The 18085-nt window shown below is 41.2% G+C and overlaps 1 protein-coding gene across 1 annotated transcript in view; it reads left to right on the plus strand.

Annotated features, from left to right (window-relative positions):
• The window catches only part of MFSD14B (major facilitator superfamily domain containing 14B), an 83507-nt gene extending 70584 nt beyond the window's left edge, over positions 1–12923 (plus strand). Inside the window, exons 8-12 of the mRNA XM_003938207.4 lie at positions 2912–2983; positions 5291–5403; positions 7261–7358; positions 10317–10459; positions 11165–12923. Of these exons, the coding sequence (XP_003938256.1) occupies positions 2912–2983; positions 5291–5403; positions 7261–7358; positions 10317–10459; positions 11165–11410 (672 nt within the window). The 3' untranslated portion in view covers positions 11411–12923. The remainder of the gene's footprint in view (positions 1–2911; positions 2984–5290; positions 5404–7260; positions 7359–10316; positions 10460–11164) is intronic.
• Positions 12924–18085: the final 5162 nt, after the last annotated feature.

An 18085-nucleotide genomic window follows, 5' to 3' on the forward strand; every position in this document is an offset into this window, starting at 1 on the left:
CTGAGTAGCTGGGATTACAGGCACGCGCCACCATGCCCAGCTAATTTTTTGTATTTTTAGTAGAGACGGGGTTTCACCATGTTGACCAGGATGGTCTCGATCTCTTGACCTCGTGATCCACCCGCCTTGGCCTCCCAAAGTGTTGGGATTACAGGCTTGAGCCACCGCGCCCGGCCTTGTTTGTTTTTTGAGACAGTCTTACTCTGTTGCCCAGGCTAGAGTGTAGTGGCGTGATCTTGGCTCACTGCAGCCTCCATCTCCTGGGTTAAACCAGTTTTCGTACCCCAGCATCCCAAGTAGCTGGGATTGTAGGCATGCACAACCATACTTTGCTAATTTTTGTGTTTTTAGTAGAGACAGGGTTTCACGATGTTGTTCAGGCTAGTTTTGAACTCCTGGTCTCAAGTGATCTGCCCACCTCAGCTTCCCAAAGTGCTGGAATTACAAGTGTGAGCCACCACACCTGACCTTTTCCAGGCATTTCTCTCTTGCTCTTTTTTAGTGGTTGGATGCTAGAGATGTAGAGGGAAAAATGGTGAGATAATGTAGAAAATCCTTGCATTTCAATTAATTGGTGCATTGCATTAAATATGCATTTGACACAAAAAATAATGTAGGAAGAAAACTAAAAAAAAGAACTCTCTTTATATAGGTAATAAACAACTATGATTATTTTATTATTCTAGCTTTTTTCCTACACATATACTCATGTCACCACCACCATCAATTATGACAAATAAGAATCATTCCATGTTATTTTATATTGGTGCTAGCTGCCAAGAACAATTAACATACTCACGTTTTAGTTAAATTTGCATGTGATATTTGAAAATCATCGATTTGATAAATAACTTGTATCCAGAATACATGTAGAACTCTTATAATAAAAGACACAATAACATCTTACAAAAACTCAACAATAAAGAGACAATTCAGTTTCAAGATAGGCAAAGGATTTTGCAGAGAAGATCTACAAAAGGCCAATAAGCACAGGAAAAGATAACATTAGCTGTCAAGGAAATGCAAGTCATGGCAACAATGAAATACCATTTCACATGTACTAGGATAGCTATAATCAAAAAGACAAGACAACAATGTGGAGAAATTGGAACCCTCATATATGCTGGTGAGAATGTAAAATGGTGCAGCTGCTGTAGAAAAGAGCCTGCAGTTCCTCAAAATGTTCAACATAGAGTGACCATATGTCTCAGCAAATCTACTTCTAGGTATATATATCCATGAGATATGAAAACACACTTCTACACAGAAACTTATATACAGATGATTATTCACAATGGCCAGAAAGTAGAATCAGCCCAAATATCCATCAGCTAATGAATGGATTAACAAATATAGTATATCCATACATTAGAATGTTAATTATTCAGCAGTGAAAAGCAATGAAGTACTGATACGCTACAACATGGGTGAACCTTGAAGTCATGCTCAGAGAAGCCAGTTATGAAAGACTGCATATTATATGATTTCATTTATATGAAATGCCCAGAGTAGGCAAGTCCATAGGGACTAAATGGTTGGAGGAAGGGTAGGTTAGGTGAGTAGAACTCCTAATGGCTGCTATGTTTCTTTGAAAACTGATGAAAATCACTTTGTGTTGATGGTTGCCCAACTCTTTGGATACACTTACACACTTAAAATGGATGAATTGTATGGTATTTAAATTCTATCTTAAAGGTCTTTAACAAAAATATATACTTACAAATAAAGGCTGAGAAATAATCCCTAAATCTACTGAATTTGATTAGATAGTAACAAAATGTTAATGTCAGCAGCACTGGATTGGCCATCAGAGATTCTAGCCCTAGGTCTTTTCATTAGCCAGTTATGCACCTGGAAGCAGGACACTCATTTATGAAATGAGAATAATGTATATAATTCAGTCTCACAATTTTTAAGGTCCTTTTCCTGAATTTTATAGAATTTCAATATAGGGAAAAATAATACAACTTTTAAAAAATTTCATATTTGAGACTTAAAAATTTTAGGCATTTCAGAGATACTGTTAAGGTTAGAGGCTTAGAAATCATTGCCAGGTTACTTTGCATGCTTATTAGAATCACCATGGGAGCTTTTAAAACATACCTGTGCCTGGGTCATAACCCTGGTGAGCCTAATTTAATTGGTCTCCAGTGGCCTTCCAGCATCTCACTGCTCTCCTTCCCTTGCTCTCCTTACCCCTTGTCTTTTCCTCACATGATTTTAATGTGTAGGCTACGTTGAGAGCCACTGGCTTAGATAATGAGCAATGCTATATTGATAGTCATTTTCTTTCTTTTTTTATTACTTGATATTATTAATTTATCAGTTTGTTGGGGGATAGAGGACATATAAAGTAACAGGTAGATATATAATAGAAAATCTAAAAAATTTCACAATTTCAGTTGTGCCTACTTATGATGATTTCCTATATCAGTTTTAGATATAAATTACTGGTTTGGCCGGGCGCGGTGGCTCAAGCCTGTAATCCCAGCACTTTGGGAGGCCGGGGCGGGTGGATCACGAGGTCGAGAGATCGAGACCATCCTGGTCAACAAGGTGAAACCCCGTCTCTACTAAAAAATACAAAAAGTTAGCTGGGCATGGTGGCACGTGCCTGTAATCCCAGCTACTTAGGAGGCTGAGGCAGGAGAATTGCCTGAGCCCAGGAGGCGGAGGTTGCGGTGAGCCGAGATTGCGCCATTGCACTCCAGCCTGGGTAACGAGAGCGAAACTCCGTCTCAAAAAAAAAAAAAAATTACTGGTTACACAGGTTCAGCTTTCAGCACTGTCTTTCTTAATTTGCCACTGGTTTTATGAATTTTCCTCAACTATCCTATCATTGTAATAGAACATAATATTCCTTATTTTATAATATCTATATTACTAAACTATTTTCATTCCATTTCCATAGGTCATAGGTTTTGGATCTGTTAAAATTGCTGCATTCATAGCTATGGTAGGAATTCTGTCCATTGTGGCTCAGGTGAGTATCATTTTATCCATACTTAAAAAATGAAGAAAATCCTGATAACCATAGTTTCACAGGAACCCACATATAAAAGTACAAGGAGATGTTCCCTGAACTGCTACCTCAGTCCCTCACCCCTGCTATGGTAGCATCTTACACAACTATAGTGTAATATCAAATTGAGAATCTGAAGTAGATGTAGTCCGTCCACAGAACCATTTCTTCTTATATAATGTGTTGAGGTTATAATTTAGGAGAAAATTTTTTTTGAAGTTATAATTTAGGAGAAATTTTTTGTATTTAAAACAATTTTTAAAAATTATGTTTTAGACCAGGTGGCCCAGCTTGGTGACTGGCATCCACTCCTTGTCTTCAGCCTGAGCCGTGGGGGCCCGGGCCCCTGATGCTGCTGCCTAAGCCTCCTTGGAAGTCACGGTGGTGCCCCATCCCAGGGCCCTGGGGGCCTCTGGCACCCTCCCCCAACACCACACTGGCATCATCTGCCATTTAGTGTTTTCTCAGAGAAGATGATTTAGGAGAACTTTAATACAACTTTCTCTGCTTTTTAGAATATTTGTTGTACTCTCTGCTGGGCAAATTCTTTTATTTGCTTTTATACCAACCAAAATAGTGAATAATTATAATCTATCTCTGGATTGCAGAATCAGCTAGGAAAATGTTTCAGTGTTATTTCGATGTTGAAAAGGAAGTAGAAAAGAAAAGCAGAAATGAAAATCGGTAACTACTTCAACTCCTATTGTCCCCAGGACTGAAGAAATATGAATCAGAACATTAAAATATATTCAGTGAGGGCTGGGTACAGTGGCTCATGCCTGTAATCCCAGCACTTCGGGAGGCCGAGGCAGGTGGATCACTTAGGTCAGGAGTGCCAGCCTGACTAACATGGTGAAACCCTGTCTCTACTAAAAATACAAAAATCAGCTGGATGTGGTGACACACACCTGTAATCCCAGCTACTCAGGAGGCTGAGGCAGGAGAATTGCTTGAACCCAGGAAGTGGAGGTTGCAGGGAGCCAAGATTGTGTCACTGCACTCCAGCTCAGGTGACAGAGCGAGACTCTGTCTCAGAGAGAGAAAACACACACACACACGAGAGAGAGAGAGAGAGAGAAAGCATTAACTATTTCCCCATCTGTTACAAACAGAGTACCAGAAAAGGTGAAGCATATTGTCCTTAAATTAATTTACTGTGCCCAGACATACTCACTATTTTGTATGGTACTGCTTAGGGGCTGTTTCCCCGAAATGGCTACCAGTGAAGCAAAACATTCTGTGATAACCCTCTCTCAAGGAGAAATGAGAAGGCTGCAAAACTGCTTTATGCAAATACTAGATTTGACAAGGCTTATGGGAATGCATCAAGGGCAAAGGCCGTTTATATTTTTGTTTTTGTTGAAATGTGTTGCAAATGTAAATTATGTTAACCTTTCAAGTTGATCATTATTTTGGTTTTTTACAAAATCAAACATTAACTCTAGTTAGCCCAGTCATCTTTTTTTTTTTTCTTTTTGAGACGGAGTCTCGCTCTGTCACCCATGCTGGAGTGCAGTGGTGTAATCTTGGTGCACTGCAACCTCTGCTTCCTGGGTTCAAGTGATTCTACTGCCTCAGCCTCCTGAGTGGCTGGGACTACAAGTGTGTGCCACCATGCCTGGCTAATTTTTATATTTTTAATAGAGACAGGGTTTCACCATGCTAGCCAGGCTGGTCTCGAACTCCTGACCTCATGATCTGCCCATCTTGGCCTCCCGAAGTGCTGGGATTATAGGTGTGAGCCACCATACCCGGCCAGCCCAGCCATCTTTTATCCAGCTTCTTTTCAGACTATCCCAACTAGTTATATTTAGCAGAGTATATATTTATTAAAATCAAACTTATTTCAATCTCAACTTTGTAAAACTTACAGCAGAATCTCTCATATTCTGTAAATGTTCAGCAGGAGTTTGCTCTTCACAAATATACAGGTGATTAGTATTTCTCCAAAGAGGCTGAGGCTGTCCCTCTGAATCATGGTAACTGGTGAACAGTTACAATAACCTTTTGGAAAGTGCCAGCAGAACACCAAGTAGACAGGCTTCTCAGGAAGGAGGCAGAAAGCATGAGCCCCAGGTCAGGCTGGGAGCCTCCAACACTCCACCCCTGTGGAGATTCATCAGTACAGTCCAGACTCTGAGGTCACAGATCAGGCAGAGTACCCTTAGGAGGTCCCTGGCCATCAGGGAAGGGTTTTCACACACAGAGCTTGTATTTTGATTCTGTGTGTTGATGTGGTTTTTCAGAATTGTCTCCTTTACTTTGCAGACAGTCTTTCTTAGCATCTTGATGAGATCATTAGGAAATAAGAATACTGTCCTCCTTGGCTTAGGCTTCCAGATGCTCCAGTTAGCCTGGTACGGTTTTGGATCGCAGGCCTGGTAAGCCTCACTCTTAGATTCTCATGAACTGTGAGACAGATACCTCTTAGAGGAGCTTGGGCTGGTTGGGTGTGATGAGAAGGAAGCAAGGGTTATTTTACTGGTTTGTTGTATTCAATGTTGCAGAAACCATTAGGCTTTAATTTGGAGAAATGTGGAGCTAGGTAACAATTATTTATGAAGACTGCCTTTATGTCATTGGACTTTCATGGGATTGTTCTTTGCCCCAGCCCCCAAATAAAGTTTTATGTCTACTTTTTAAACACAAATGCCAATTTTTAGAGACATTGAATACAGTCAAAAGCAAAACAAGAAGATCCAGAAAAGTAACTGATTATGGCAAATTAATTATCATTAGCTATCATTAACTGAGTGACCCTGGGGCAATAACATAATCTTTATAAGTCATTTGAGTTAGATGAACACTTAAGATTTCTTGCAAAACCATGTGCATTCTGCCACAGTTATTAATTACTACTACCATATTGATTGCTATAAATGGGAAGGAAGATCAAAATAAGCTCAGTGGAATAAGAAAAAATAGAAGGAATCATGAGTTCTGTTTTGTTAATATGACAGGTTTCTCCATGTGTCCAGTGGGAAGATGCAGGAATGTCATCTCCATTTTAGATGGTAGAGCTCGTCCTCACTTTGAACACATAAACAGACAACATAAGTTAGAGAAACTAGAATTGCCTTAGTGATTAGTGTTTAGTTTGGTGAGCAAGTACATGTGCCCATTCTGAATTTCGGAATTTCATTTGATCCACTTGAGAGTGCTCGCGCTCTCTCTCGCTCGCTTGCTCCCGCCCTCTCTCCCCCAACCCCCTCTCTTTGGAGAGAGAGGGTCTGGCTCTGTTGCTTAGGCCAGAGTGCAGTGGCATAATCATGGCTTACTGCTTGCCTTGAGCTCCCAGGCTCAAGCGATCCTCCTACCTTGGCCTCCTGAGTAGCTGGGACTATGTACACGTACCACCACTCCAAAGGTTTTTTGTTTTTGTTTTTGTTTTTAGAGACAAAGTCTCATTATGTGGCCCATGCTGATCTTGAACTCCTAGGCTCAAGCAGTCCTCCTTCCTTGGCCTCCCAAAGTGCTGTGATTATAGTCATGAGCCACATCCCCTAACCATCTGTGACTCTACTGGATTAACTTGCTTGATTCTCCTTGTTCTTTCTGATTTTGCTCTTGTGAACTTTGGTTCAGTAACTGATTTAGTCACACTCATGCAGTGTTAAGACTTTGTCATCATGTAAGGTTGTGTTTTTTGGGGTTTTTTTTTTTTCCCTTTCAGTAATGACCGTCCCAAAGTTGGGGCCTTACTTTACCACACTTCATACTGATATAGTTAAGCCTTTTTCATTGAGAGAAGGACAAAGGTGTAAAGAGGGAGGCAGGGTCTGTTTTTCCAGTTGGGGGCACACCATGTTCTGTTGAGGGGTAGCAAACTGTGTAGCTCAAGGGCAGTGTGGAAGTGAGCCTTTTAAAGGAAAAATGAAAAGTCAGTGGAGAAAATGTATTTATAGAAACAAAAGAAATCTTATGAACTTCACTGAGCTTATGTCTAAAGATGGTAATAGGGAGACCAGGGAGAAGAAAAATTTCTGAAATAAGTAAAATGAAGAAACAAGTTCTCCTGGCCCTTCTATCCCCATCCCAGGCCATTAAGTGATTAATTTTCTACAACGTGGTGTGTAACCTTTTCGGTTAAAAAAAATGCATTTTTTAAAAAGTTGGAAATAGTAAAATATAACAGGAGAAAACAGAAGGCATTTGTACTTTTGCCACTGATTGCATTCTGAATAGTGACCTCCTTGAGGCTGACCTGCTGCCTGACCATGCTTGTCCTGTCTTTGCAGGATGATGTGGGCAGCAGGGACTGTGGCCGCCATGTCTAGCATCACGTTTCCGGCAATCAGTGCCCTCGTCTCTCGGAATGCAGAGTCAGATCAGCAAGGTAAGATCACTGCCCCCTCTGTTTTTCTCCTTCAGCTGAGATCTTGCTAGAAGCAGGAGAAGCTCTGAGTTCTCCCCACTGACAGCAGGAGCTGACAGCCTTCTCAAGGATTATACTTAGATAGGAACATTCTATTTTCCTCTCTCTTTGATCTTACACTAATTTTTTTTTTTTTTTTTGGACGGAGTTTCGCTCTTGTTAACCAGGCTGGAGTGCAATGGCACGATCTCGGCTCACTGCAACCTCCACCTCCTGGGTTCAGGCAGTTCTCCTGCCTCAGCCTCCTGAGTAGCTGGGATCACAGGCACGCGCCACCATGCCCAGCTAATTTTTTGTATTTTTAGTAGAGACAGGGTTTCACCATGTTGACCAGGATGGTCTCGATCTCTTGACCTCGTGATCCACCCACCTTGGCCTCCCAAAGTGCTGGGATTACAGGCGTGAGCCACCACGCCCAGCCACTACACTCATATTTTTTAAAGCTGGACTTAGCAGTTCAGATTACTAACAATTAGAAATATATTTTCAAGGCCAGGTGCGGTAGCTCACGCCTGTAATCCCAACACTTTGGGAGGCCGAGGCGGGTGGATCACAAGGTCAAGAGATCGAGACCATCCTGGTCAACGTGGTGAAACCCCATCTCTACTAAAAATACAAAAAAATTAGCTGGGCATGGTGGCGCGTGCCTGTGATCCCAGCTACTCAGGAGGCTGAGGCAGGAGAATTGCCTGAACCTAGGAAGTGAAGGTTGCAGTGAGCCGAGATCGTGCCATTGCACTCCAGCCTGGGTAACAAGAGCGAAACTCCGTCTCAAAAAAAGAAAAAGAAAGAAATATATTTTCCCTTTTCAGTTTTGATACCTCTTTTGTCCTTTAGTGTCACAATTAACCAGACTATAATCACATTTTAACAGATGTCTATTAAAGAATGAAATACCAGTTAATCACAAGTTACTGATTTAATTACTTTATGCACTAAAACTTATTTCATTTGGAATAGCCAAAAGTCTGTGAGCTTAATTTAAAAAATAGTTCTTTGAGAGCAGAAAGAAAAAATCTGTGTGGTTGTTGTAATTAGATGTTGAGTGAGAGATGAAATTAAAATTAAGACTGACATGTGGAAAATAGCATTCCACCATCTAGATCCTTATCCCATCCTTCCCATGCCCCTGCTTCCCTTCCCTTCCCGTCCTGTCCTCTCACCCTCCTTTCTTCCCTCCCTCCCCACCTCGCTTCCTCCCCACCGCAGGGTCTCACTCTGTCACCCAGACTGGAGTGCAGCGGTGTGATCTTGGCTCCCTGCAGCCTCAGCCTCCTGGGCTCAGGTGATCCTCCCAAGTATCTGGGACTAGAGGTGTGTACCACCATGCCCAGCTAATTTTTTGTATTTTTAGTAGAGACATGTTGCCCAGGCTGGTCTCGAACTCCTGGGCTCAAACAATCTGCCTGCCTCGGCCTCTCAAAGTGCTGGGATTTTAGGCATGAGCCCCTGTGCCTGGCCTGCTTTCCTTTCTAGGAGTTCCCTTGGCTAGTTTAATCCCTTTCCTTCTCTGTCTCCTAATGGCTCACCTCATTGTATTCAGGAAGAAGTAGCAGACAGTTTTAGAGGGAGAAAACTTTGTTAATGCCTAAGAGCTCCCCCCACCTTTTTTTTTTTTTTTTTTTTTTTGATATGGAGTCTCACTCTGCCTTCAGGCTGGAGTGCAGTGGCACGATGTTGGCTCACTGCAACCTTCGCCTCCCGGGTTCAAGCCATTCCCCTGCCTCAGCCTCCCAAGTAGCGGACTACAGGCACACACCACCATGCCCAGCTAATTTTTGTATCTTTAGTAGAGGTGGGGTTTCACCATGTTGGCCAGGATGGTCTCAATCTCTTGACCTTGTGATCTGCCCACCTCAGCCTCCCAAAGTGCTCAGCCTCCCAAAGTGCCTGGCCCTAAGAGCCCTTTTAAAGGTTTTAATAAGAAACTATATTGGAAAGCATGGTTTATTCATGGCACTTTTTTTTTTCCATATCAGAGGTTAGGTACCTTACTCGTATTCATTGTTAAATATTGTTCCCTGAATACCACAAATTCTGTATGTCACTCCTGGCTACAGGAACTCAGTTGGCTTGTATCCTCAGGAAGGTGCTGCCTCTGAGGTGAAGATGTGAGCTATCTGTGGAGGACTGTAACTACCTTGGGATCTTAAAGACACTGTTCTGTTATTTGGGGAATAGATTTTCTTTGACTGTTTTTATACTTCATGTCAATATACATGTTTCTAAATGTCAGCATATAAAAGTTTGAGAACACATTGTATTAGGCTGAATTACATGCTACCATTTTTGATTTACAAAAACATTCATTTCATATGGTTCAAGCTAATTTTTTACTTGCTATGTTAGAAAGCAGAGACATTTAGGAATTTGGCACTTGTGGGTTTTCAATGTAGGTCTATAGGGAGAGAGGGCTGGAATACATCTGTGAAGATGGAGTCTGCCTAATGGGAACTGCTCTGTATTCCTGAGAGCAGGGTTGCCAGAGGTGAAGGGCAGGTTTTTATTGCCAAAGCACCAGTAAATGACTGGAGCAGAGAAATCTCAGTTGACAGAAAAGTGGAAATTGCCTCAAATGGGACGATATTAAAGTTTTGGATTTTATTTTTTTTTTTCCCCACTTTTTAGACAGATCTAGCTGAAATGGAGAATTTAACTCTCCAAAATTTGGGAAACATCACTGTCATTTCCTCTCCTTATAGATCTCAGCACAAAAAGGACAACACTAAATGGACATGGTAAAACCAAGAAAACATTTGTGCAGTGAATGAAAATAATAGATGACGTCTTCCTAATCTACTTTTATTAGCATGCTTTCTCCTCAGTCTTGCTGAATTAATGTGAGAAAGTGCTATTCAGCTCCAAATCTTGAGATGCCTTTCTGAGAAGACTGGCTTTCTTCTCTTTGTTCCAATTTAGGAGTTGCCCAGGGGATCATAACTGGAATAAGAGGACTATGCAATGGCCTGGGGCCAGCACTGTATGGCTTCATATTCTACATGTTCCATGTGGAACTGACTGAGTTGGGCCCGAAATTGAATTCTAACAATGTTCCCCTGCAGGTAATTTGGTCATAAGTCTATTTTTTAACAACAGTTGTGTATGATTATAGCAAAATCTTGTGACCTTAAATTTGGAGGGGATTCTTACCTGTGTATTACTATATTTTATTTGACAGCAATAAGTTTTGTGTTCATTGCCTCTCGGAATCCGGGGGTGGGGATCATTGTAGTAATTTAATATCTTATGTACCAGATATATCTTAATTTTGTTCAGATCCTGTTTTCACCTAAACAACCACTGTGCTATTCCTTGACTAAGCCCAGGCTAATTAAAATTTGAAATGACCTAAAAATCCAGCTAAAAATCGAGCTAGAGTAGTTTTTGTACTATTTATTTGAAATTTCTTCCTGTTCCTTCTAAGCTATATTGAGTATAGATCTCTGTACAAAGCTGGAATTAATGTTTATATACAAAGGTGTGTAATATGAAGTCATAGGATGGGATTATAGGTAAATAGCTGTTACTTACAAGCTTACAGGTTTGCTTAAGCTATTTAGAAGTGGTACAAAAAGCTGTAATTAGTTGCCCTCTGTAATATTCCAAACACCAAGCTCTATTAGAATTTGCCTTGACATTTAATGAAACATTTGCTTATGAGAATGATTCACTTTTTGGTGGTGTGTTTTTTTGGGTAATCTAGGAATAATTTGAGTTAAAAAGACTAACTATATTCTTTGTCTCCACTTGTTTTCCACATCCATCAGGGAGCTGTCATCCCAGGCCCACCGTTTTTATTTGGGGCATGTATCGTTCTTATGTCTTTTCTGGTTGCCTTATTCATTCCTGAATACAGTAAAGCCAGTGGAGTTCAAACACACAGTAACAGCGGCAGCCTGAGCAACACCCCAGAACGGGTCAGTGATGAGGACATTGAGCCACTGCTGCAAGACAGCAGCATCTGGGAACTCTCTTCGTTTGAGGAGCCTGGGAATCAGTGCACCGAGCTGTAAACTCGGCAGAAAGTGGGATTCTGCATTTGCCATCTCTGAGAACCATGGAAGGAGCCACACCACCTGGTGACTTCATGGTGCTGGATGGGAGATGCCAGCAGCATTCTTCAGGGCCAAGTTTGATAAATACCACATCCATATTCTGCTCTTCCTCCTCCAGTTTTTTTGTTTTGTTTTTCCCTTTTACATTCTTTCCCCCCGCCTCCCCTGTTTGTACACTAGAATAAGGTAAGATTTGAAATACTTCCCTGCAAATAATGTGCAACCCCCAAGGTAAAACTCCAATAGAAAAAGTCATCTCTCTGGTATAACGGCTGGCTTTCCTGTAATGACTGGAGTAAGAGTGACAGCAATCTTTCTATGCCCTTTTCAGCCAAAGGTGCAGAACTATAATGAGTCTGCCATCTCTGGCAAGATTTCAGGTAAAGAATTCCTTCTTAATTTCTACCTTTCTGTTTCTCTGAATCAAGCCCATATGTATTGACGAGTGGCCACTCTTAAGAGTCACTCAGTATCAGGGATCTATTGTCTTTGTTCGAAGGTCAAATAAAAACCTAGTCTCCTTTTATTCTACTTCCTATTCTTGTCTAGAATGAAACTCAGCATATATATATACTTCTGGACATGAATAATATTAAATATAATACCTTTACTAGATGAAAGAAATTTTTATTACACACTTAAATCATGTAAAACTCAACTCAGATTCCCGAACCTGGTGTCCTGGTTAGGTCCAAGGTGATTTTACAGAAGGAAAAAAAAAAAAAACTCAAGCATTCTGGTGGCAACATAGGAATTGTAGGCTGCTTCTAAGAAAGTTTTTAACAATTTGGAAATTCCTAAATAAGATGAGAGTAAGTAACTGGATACAAGTGAAGTTTATATCCAAGTTCAGACTCAGGCATTATTATGAGTCATTATTACTTCTTCCCATGTCTTCCAGTCCTACTTCTCAAAGTTTTTCTAACCCATCACACTCCTGCCTTAACTGCTCTGTAGTGTGTATTTGTTTTCAGTTCATCTTTATTTCAGTCCATTTGTCTGACTTTTGAATCGCATGGGAATACGGACATTAAGTTCCTTTCTAAAATATGGTTTTATGAAGCTGAGTTTCACGATAAGTGTCTTGCTAATTTTTGAGATGTTTTATGGATAAAGAAAACTTTACAGATTTATATGTATTTTGCTGCACCAGTAAATGGACCATTAACTAGGGCCCACCTTTAACAGCACTCCTTTGAAAGTTTTATAGGTATGAAATATATGTAGATATTTGTAAAGGGTTTTAATTTTTTTTGATGGGGTGCTGTGTAAATCTTGTATTTATAAATGTAATGAAGGTATTGACAGAAAAAATATATACAACTTTTATAAAGGATTGTGTACTGACTGAATACATTTAAAAGAATATATTTTGAAACCTGTTACAAACAGAGATAACATCTTTTTACGATGCTATTGGTTTTTAGGTTAAGCTTCCTAATGCATAATAAATTTACAGTGGATACTTTTATGTCTTTTGGTTTTTTTTGTTTGTTTTTTTTTTGTTTTTTTTTTTTTAAGCAGATAGTATCATTGCTCTTTTGGGTTTGGTGGCTTTGAATTAAATTGAATTGTTAGTCCTTCAGCTGATATAAAAGGTATGTATTTTCAAAAAGTTTTTATTTTTAATAAACTTACTTCAAAGTCTCCCTTCAAAAACATCCTAACCGTAGATGCTCCTTGACCTACTATGGGGTTCCATCCTGATAAACCCATTGTAAGTTGAAAACATGGTAAGTTGCAAATGCATTTAATACATCATAGAAGGTTCAGCACTTTCAGTATCAGCATGGTGGAGTATTGGTTGGTTGTTTGCCCTCCCGATGGCATGGTGATTGGGAGCTGAAGCTCACTTGCCATTGCTCAGTGTCATGAAAGAGTATCATATTACCTATCACTAGCCTGGGAAAATTTCAAAATTTGAAGTATAGTTTCTACTGAATGTTTATCACTTTTATACTGTCATAAAGTTGGAGACCATGTGTATTTTTATTTTTGAAAAGCAGAGACAGAACGAAACAGGTATATCCATGTTCACAGTATTCATAACAGCCAAAAGATGGAAAAAAACTAAATGCCCATTGACTGATGGTGAGTGGATAAACAAAATATGGTATAGCCATACTATGGAATATTATTCAGCCTTAAAAAGGAATGAAATTCCGTCACCCACTGCAAAATGGATGAGCATTGAACACATTATTCTAAGTGAAACAAGACAATCACAAAAAGAGAAATATTGTATGGTGCCACTTACTGATGTGCCTAGAGTAGTTAACTCAGAAAGGAGAGTAGTGCTCACCACGTGGTGAGCACCACCACCTGGGGGAGTGAAGTATTGGAAGCTGTTATTTAATGGGTACCAAGTTTCATTTTGCAAGGTAAGAAAAGTTCTAGGATGATAATGGTAATAGGTTGTACAACAGTGTGAAAATGTACTTAATGCCACGGGACTATATCCTTAAAAATGGTTAAAATGAGGCCATGTACAGTGGCTCATGCCTGTAATCCTAGCACTTTGGGAGGCCAATGTGGGCGGATCATGAAGTCAGGAGATGAAGACTATCCTGGCTAACATGGTGAAATCCCAGCTATTGGGGAGGCAGGAGAATCACTTGAACCCAGAAGTGGAGGTTGCAGTGAGCCAGATTGCGCCATTGCACTCCAGCTTGGGCAACAGAGCAAGACTCCATCTTTTGGGAGGGGTGGAGAGGATTTTAAAATGGTAACTTATATTATTATGTCTATTTTACCACAGTTTGAAAAAAAATGCTCTTACAGCATTTTTGCCTTTTATTGTTACTTAATCACAATTAGTTACTTTACCCATTTTAACAAATATCCGAGCATGACAAATGTCATTTACATTGTTACATAGTTTAAATGTAGAAAAAAAATACCATTTTAACCATTCTTAAGTGTACAGCTTGTTTTTAAATATATTTATAAGGTTATGCAACCATTAGTGCTAATTCCTGAACTTTTCTTTCCTGAAAAAGAAATACTGTACCCTTTAGCATTCACTCTCAATCCTCCTCCTTTTCCCATCCCTTGGCAACCTTTAATCTATTTTCTCTCAAAATTTGCCTGTTTTGAACATTTCATATGAATGGAGTCATATATGACCTTTTGTGTCTGGCTTCTTTCACATGTTTTTGAGGTTCATCCATGTTATACCATGTGAAAATTTTACTCCTTTTTGAGGCTGAATACTACTCCATTGTATGTATACACATTTTTAAAATTCATTTATCAGTTGATGGACATTTGAGCTTTCTCCCTCCTTTTGGCTACTATGAATAATGCTGTTGTGAACATTCATGTACAAGTTTTTGTACGAACATATGTTTTGAATTCATCCTAGGGATATAGTTGGGAGTTAGATTGCTGAGTTCTGTGGTAATTCTATGTTTAACTGTTTGAGAAACCACCAAACAGTTCGCTGCAGTGCTATACACTTCAGTTTCCATCAGCACTGTAGGAAGGCTCCAATCTCTCTGTATGCTTACAACACTTGTTATTTTCTGTATTGTTGGTTATAGCCATCTAGTGGGTTTGAAATGATCTCTCATTGCGTGTGCTTTTTTTAGACAGAGTCTTCCTCTGTCACCCAGGCTAGAGTGACCCACTGGCACCTCTGCCTCCTGGGTTCAAGCAGTTCTCATGCCCTAGCTTCCTAAGTAGCTAGGATTACAGGCGCCTGCCACCATGCCTGGCTAATTTTTGTATTTTTAGTTGAGACAAGGTTTCACCATGTTGGCTGGGTTGGTCTCAAACTCCTGATCTTAGGTGATCTGCTCACCTTGGTCTCCCAAAGTGCTGGAATTACAGGTGTGAGCCACCATGCCTGGCCTCTCAGTTGTGGTTTTGATTTGCATTTCTCTAATGACTAACCAAGTAGAGCATTTTTTCATGTGCTTGTTTGCCATTTGTATATTGTCTTTGGAGAAATCTATTCAAGTTTTTTTCTCTTTAATTCCATTGTTGCATTATAAATATAGTTCATGTATTCTGGATATTAGAGCCTTATCAGATATATGATTTGCAAATATTTTCTCACATTATGTGGGTTGTCTTTTCACTGTGTTGATGGTACTCTTTGATGTATAAGAGTTGTAGTTTTTGATGAAATCCAGTTTAGCAATTTTTAAATTTTGTTTCTTGTGCTTTGGGTGTCATGGCTAAGAATAAATACATTAACCAAATCCAGGGTAATGAAGATTTGCCCCTGTGTTTTCCTCTGATAGTCATACAGTTTTAGTTCTTATTTAGTTCTTTAACACAGGGCTTATTAAAAACAGATTCTTGGTGACACCATCAGAGTTACTTATTCATTAGGCTAGGATGGTGCTTTAGAACCTGAATGTCTAAGTTCCCAGGAGATGCCAGTGTTGCTGGTCCTAGGACCACAGTTTGAGAACTACTATAAAGTATTGTAGGGGTAACAACTGCAGTTTCTACAAGGCTGAAGAAACAAAGGGTATAGGTTTGAATTACTGGAACTTAAAGAAGGATCCATGTGTAATTGAGTCAGATGTCTGAGAAGGGGCCACCTGCTGGTTGGTGGTGATATTTCTAGGTTTAGAGAAAGGTCCATGGTGGGTGGTAGCTGGGGCTGGCATGGTGTACCTAGCTTGCGTGTATTGGAGAAACTGCAAAACCACTAGCTCGGTGCAGCTGCAGCTATGGGAGGGAACTGGCTTTGTCAGGGCTAAGGAGCATTGCTGGAAGTGAGAAGCAGACAGGAAGGAGTAAGTCAGTGCCACCTCTTCAGTTTGCAGTCTCCCTCTAGTTTCCTCTGTTAGTAGAACATAGAGCCAGCTGGCAAAGCAGAAATGGGTATGCTGAGCAGAGGAGGACAGGAGAACTGAAAGACTGAATCACCGATGCCATCAACACAGCTGCTACATGTGTGTGTGCATGATTCTGTGCAGCTATCAGCTGGCTCCATTTTCCATCTAATGAGGTACCAGGTAGTGGGGCACTGCTGTAAAGATACCTGAAAATGTGAAAGTGACTTTGGAACTGGGTAACAGGCAGAGATTGGAACTGTTTGGAGGGCTCAGAAGAAGAAAAAGATTTGGGAAAGTTTGGAACTTCTTAGAGACTTGAATGGCTTTGAATTGTGTGGGATTCCCCCCCCCCAATCTCACCTGAGATTAGCTTGATTAAACTGAATCATTTAGAATTCTCAGGAATGACTGGGGATCCAAGATAGCCAAGTAGGAGTAGCTCTGGATTGCAGGTCCCAGCAAGCGTGTGGAGGGTGAGTGGTCACTATATTTCCAGATGGATTCTTATTGCCCACAGACCAGGAGATTCCTGGGCAGAGGAGCACCACGGGTTTCTAGCACAGCTGTTTCGGCCAGCATGGGGGCTCTCTGCTCAAAAGACTCACACGGGTCTGGGTGCCGTTTCAGCTGGCTACTGGAGAACCTGGGAGACAAAAAGGGGACTGAAATAGGGAGCCAGGCCAGGAGATTCCCAGGTAAAAAAAATCATTACAAGTCTCCAGCACAGCTATTTCAGCCAGCGCAGCGGGTCTCCACACAAAATCTCATACAAATCAAGTGCCTTTCAACAGGCGCCTGGAATGCCTGGGAGACAGAGTTGCCCATTCAACTGATAAAAAGAGTACTGAAACAGGGAGCCAGGCCAGGACATTCCCAAGTGGAAAAGTGCCTCCAGCACAGCTGGCACAGCAGGTCTCCACACAAAATCTCACACAAATCTAGGTGCCTTTTTAACTGGCAACTGGAATGCCTGGGAGACAGAGTCACCTGTTCAACTGCAGAAAAGGGGACTGAAACAGGGAGCCAGGCCAGGAGGTTCCCAGGCAAAAAAGCTCCACAAACCTCCAGCATGGCTTGTTTCAGCCAGCACAGTGGGTCTCCCCACAACTCATACAAATCCAGGCGCCGTTTCAACTGGTGACTGGAACACCTGGGAGACAGAGTCACCTGTTCAACTGAAAAAAAAGTGGGGGGTGGGCTCTGAGGCAGGGAGCCAGGTGATCAGGCACAGCCAGTCCCACCCCCACAAAGACCAGGAATCTGAAATGCTCTGGATTGAGTTTCACAGCAAGCACAGCTGAACCCGGGATGGTCCAACTGTGGGGGAGGGGTATCCACCATTACCGAGGCAGTCCACCATTGCTGAGGTGGTCTGCCATTATAGAGAGACTCCACCATTACAGAAGCAGGCCACCATTGCTGAGGAGTTCTAACTATACCCCTATAAACAAGACTGCAGGGAAGTTCACACAGTAGCTGGGCAGAGCCCACAGCAGATCAGCAACACCTCTGCTGGCAGACTGTGACTAGGCTGCCTCCTCGCTGGGCAGGGCATCCCTGAAAAAAGGCAGCATCACAACAGAAACTTATAAAGCCCTACCTTCCCAGGACAGAGCACCTGGGGAAAAAAAGGCTGTTATGAGTTCTGCTGAAGCAGACTTAAACGTACCTGCCCAGCAGCTCTGAATGGAACAAAGAAGCTCCAGCTCAGCACTTGAGCTCCTATAAAGGACAGATTGTCTCCTCAAGCAGCTCCCTGACCCCCATATATCCAGAGTCACCTCACAAAGGAGAACTCAGACTGACATCTGGCAGGCATCCTTCTGGGACAAAGATAGAA

The sequence above is a fragment of the Saimiri boliviensis genome, chromosome 2 (genome assembly GCF_048565385.1).
Source record: "Saimiri boliviensis isolate mSaiBol1 chromosome 2, mSaiBol1.pri, whole genome shotgun sequence".
Lineage (NCBI taxonomy): Eukaryota > Metazoa > Chordata > Mammalia > Primates > Cebidae > Saimiri > Saimiri boliviensis.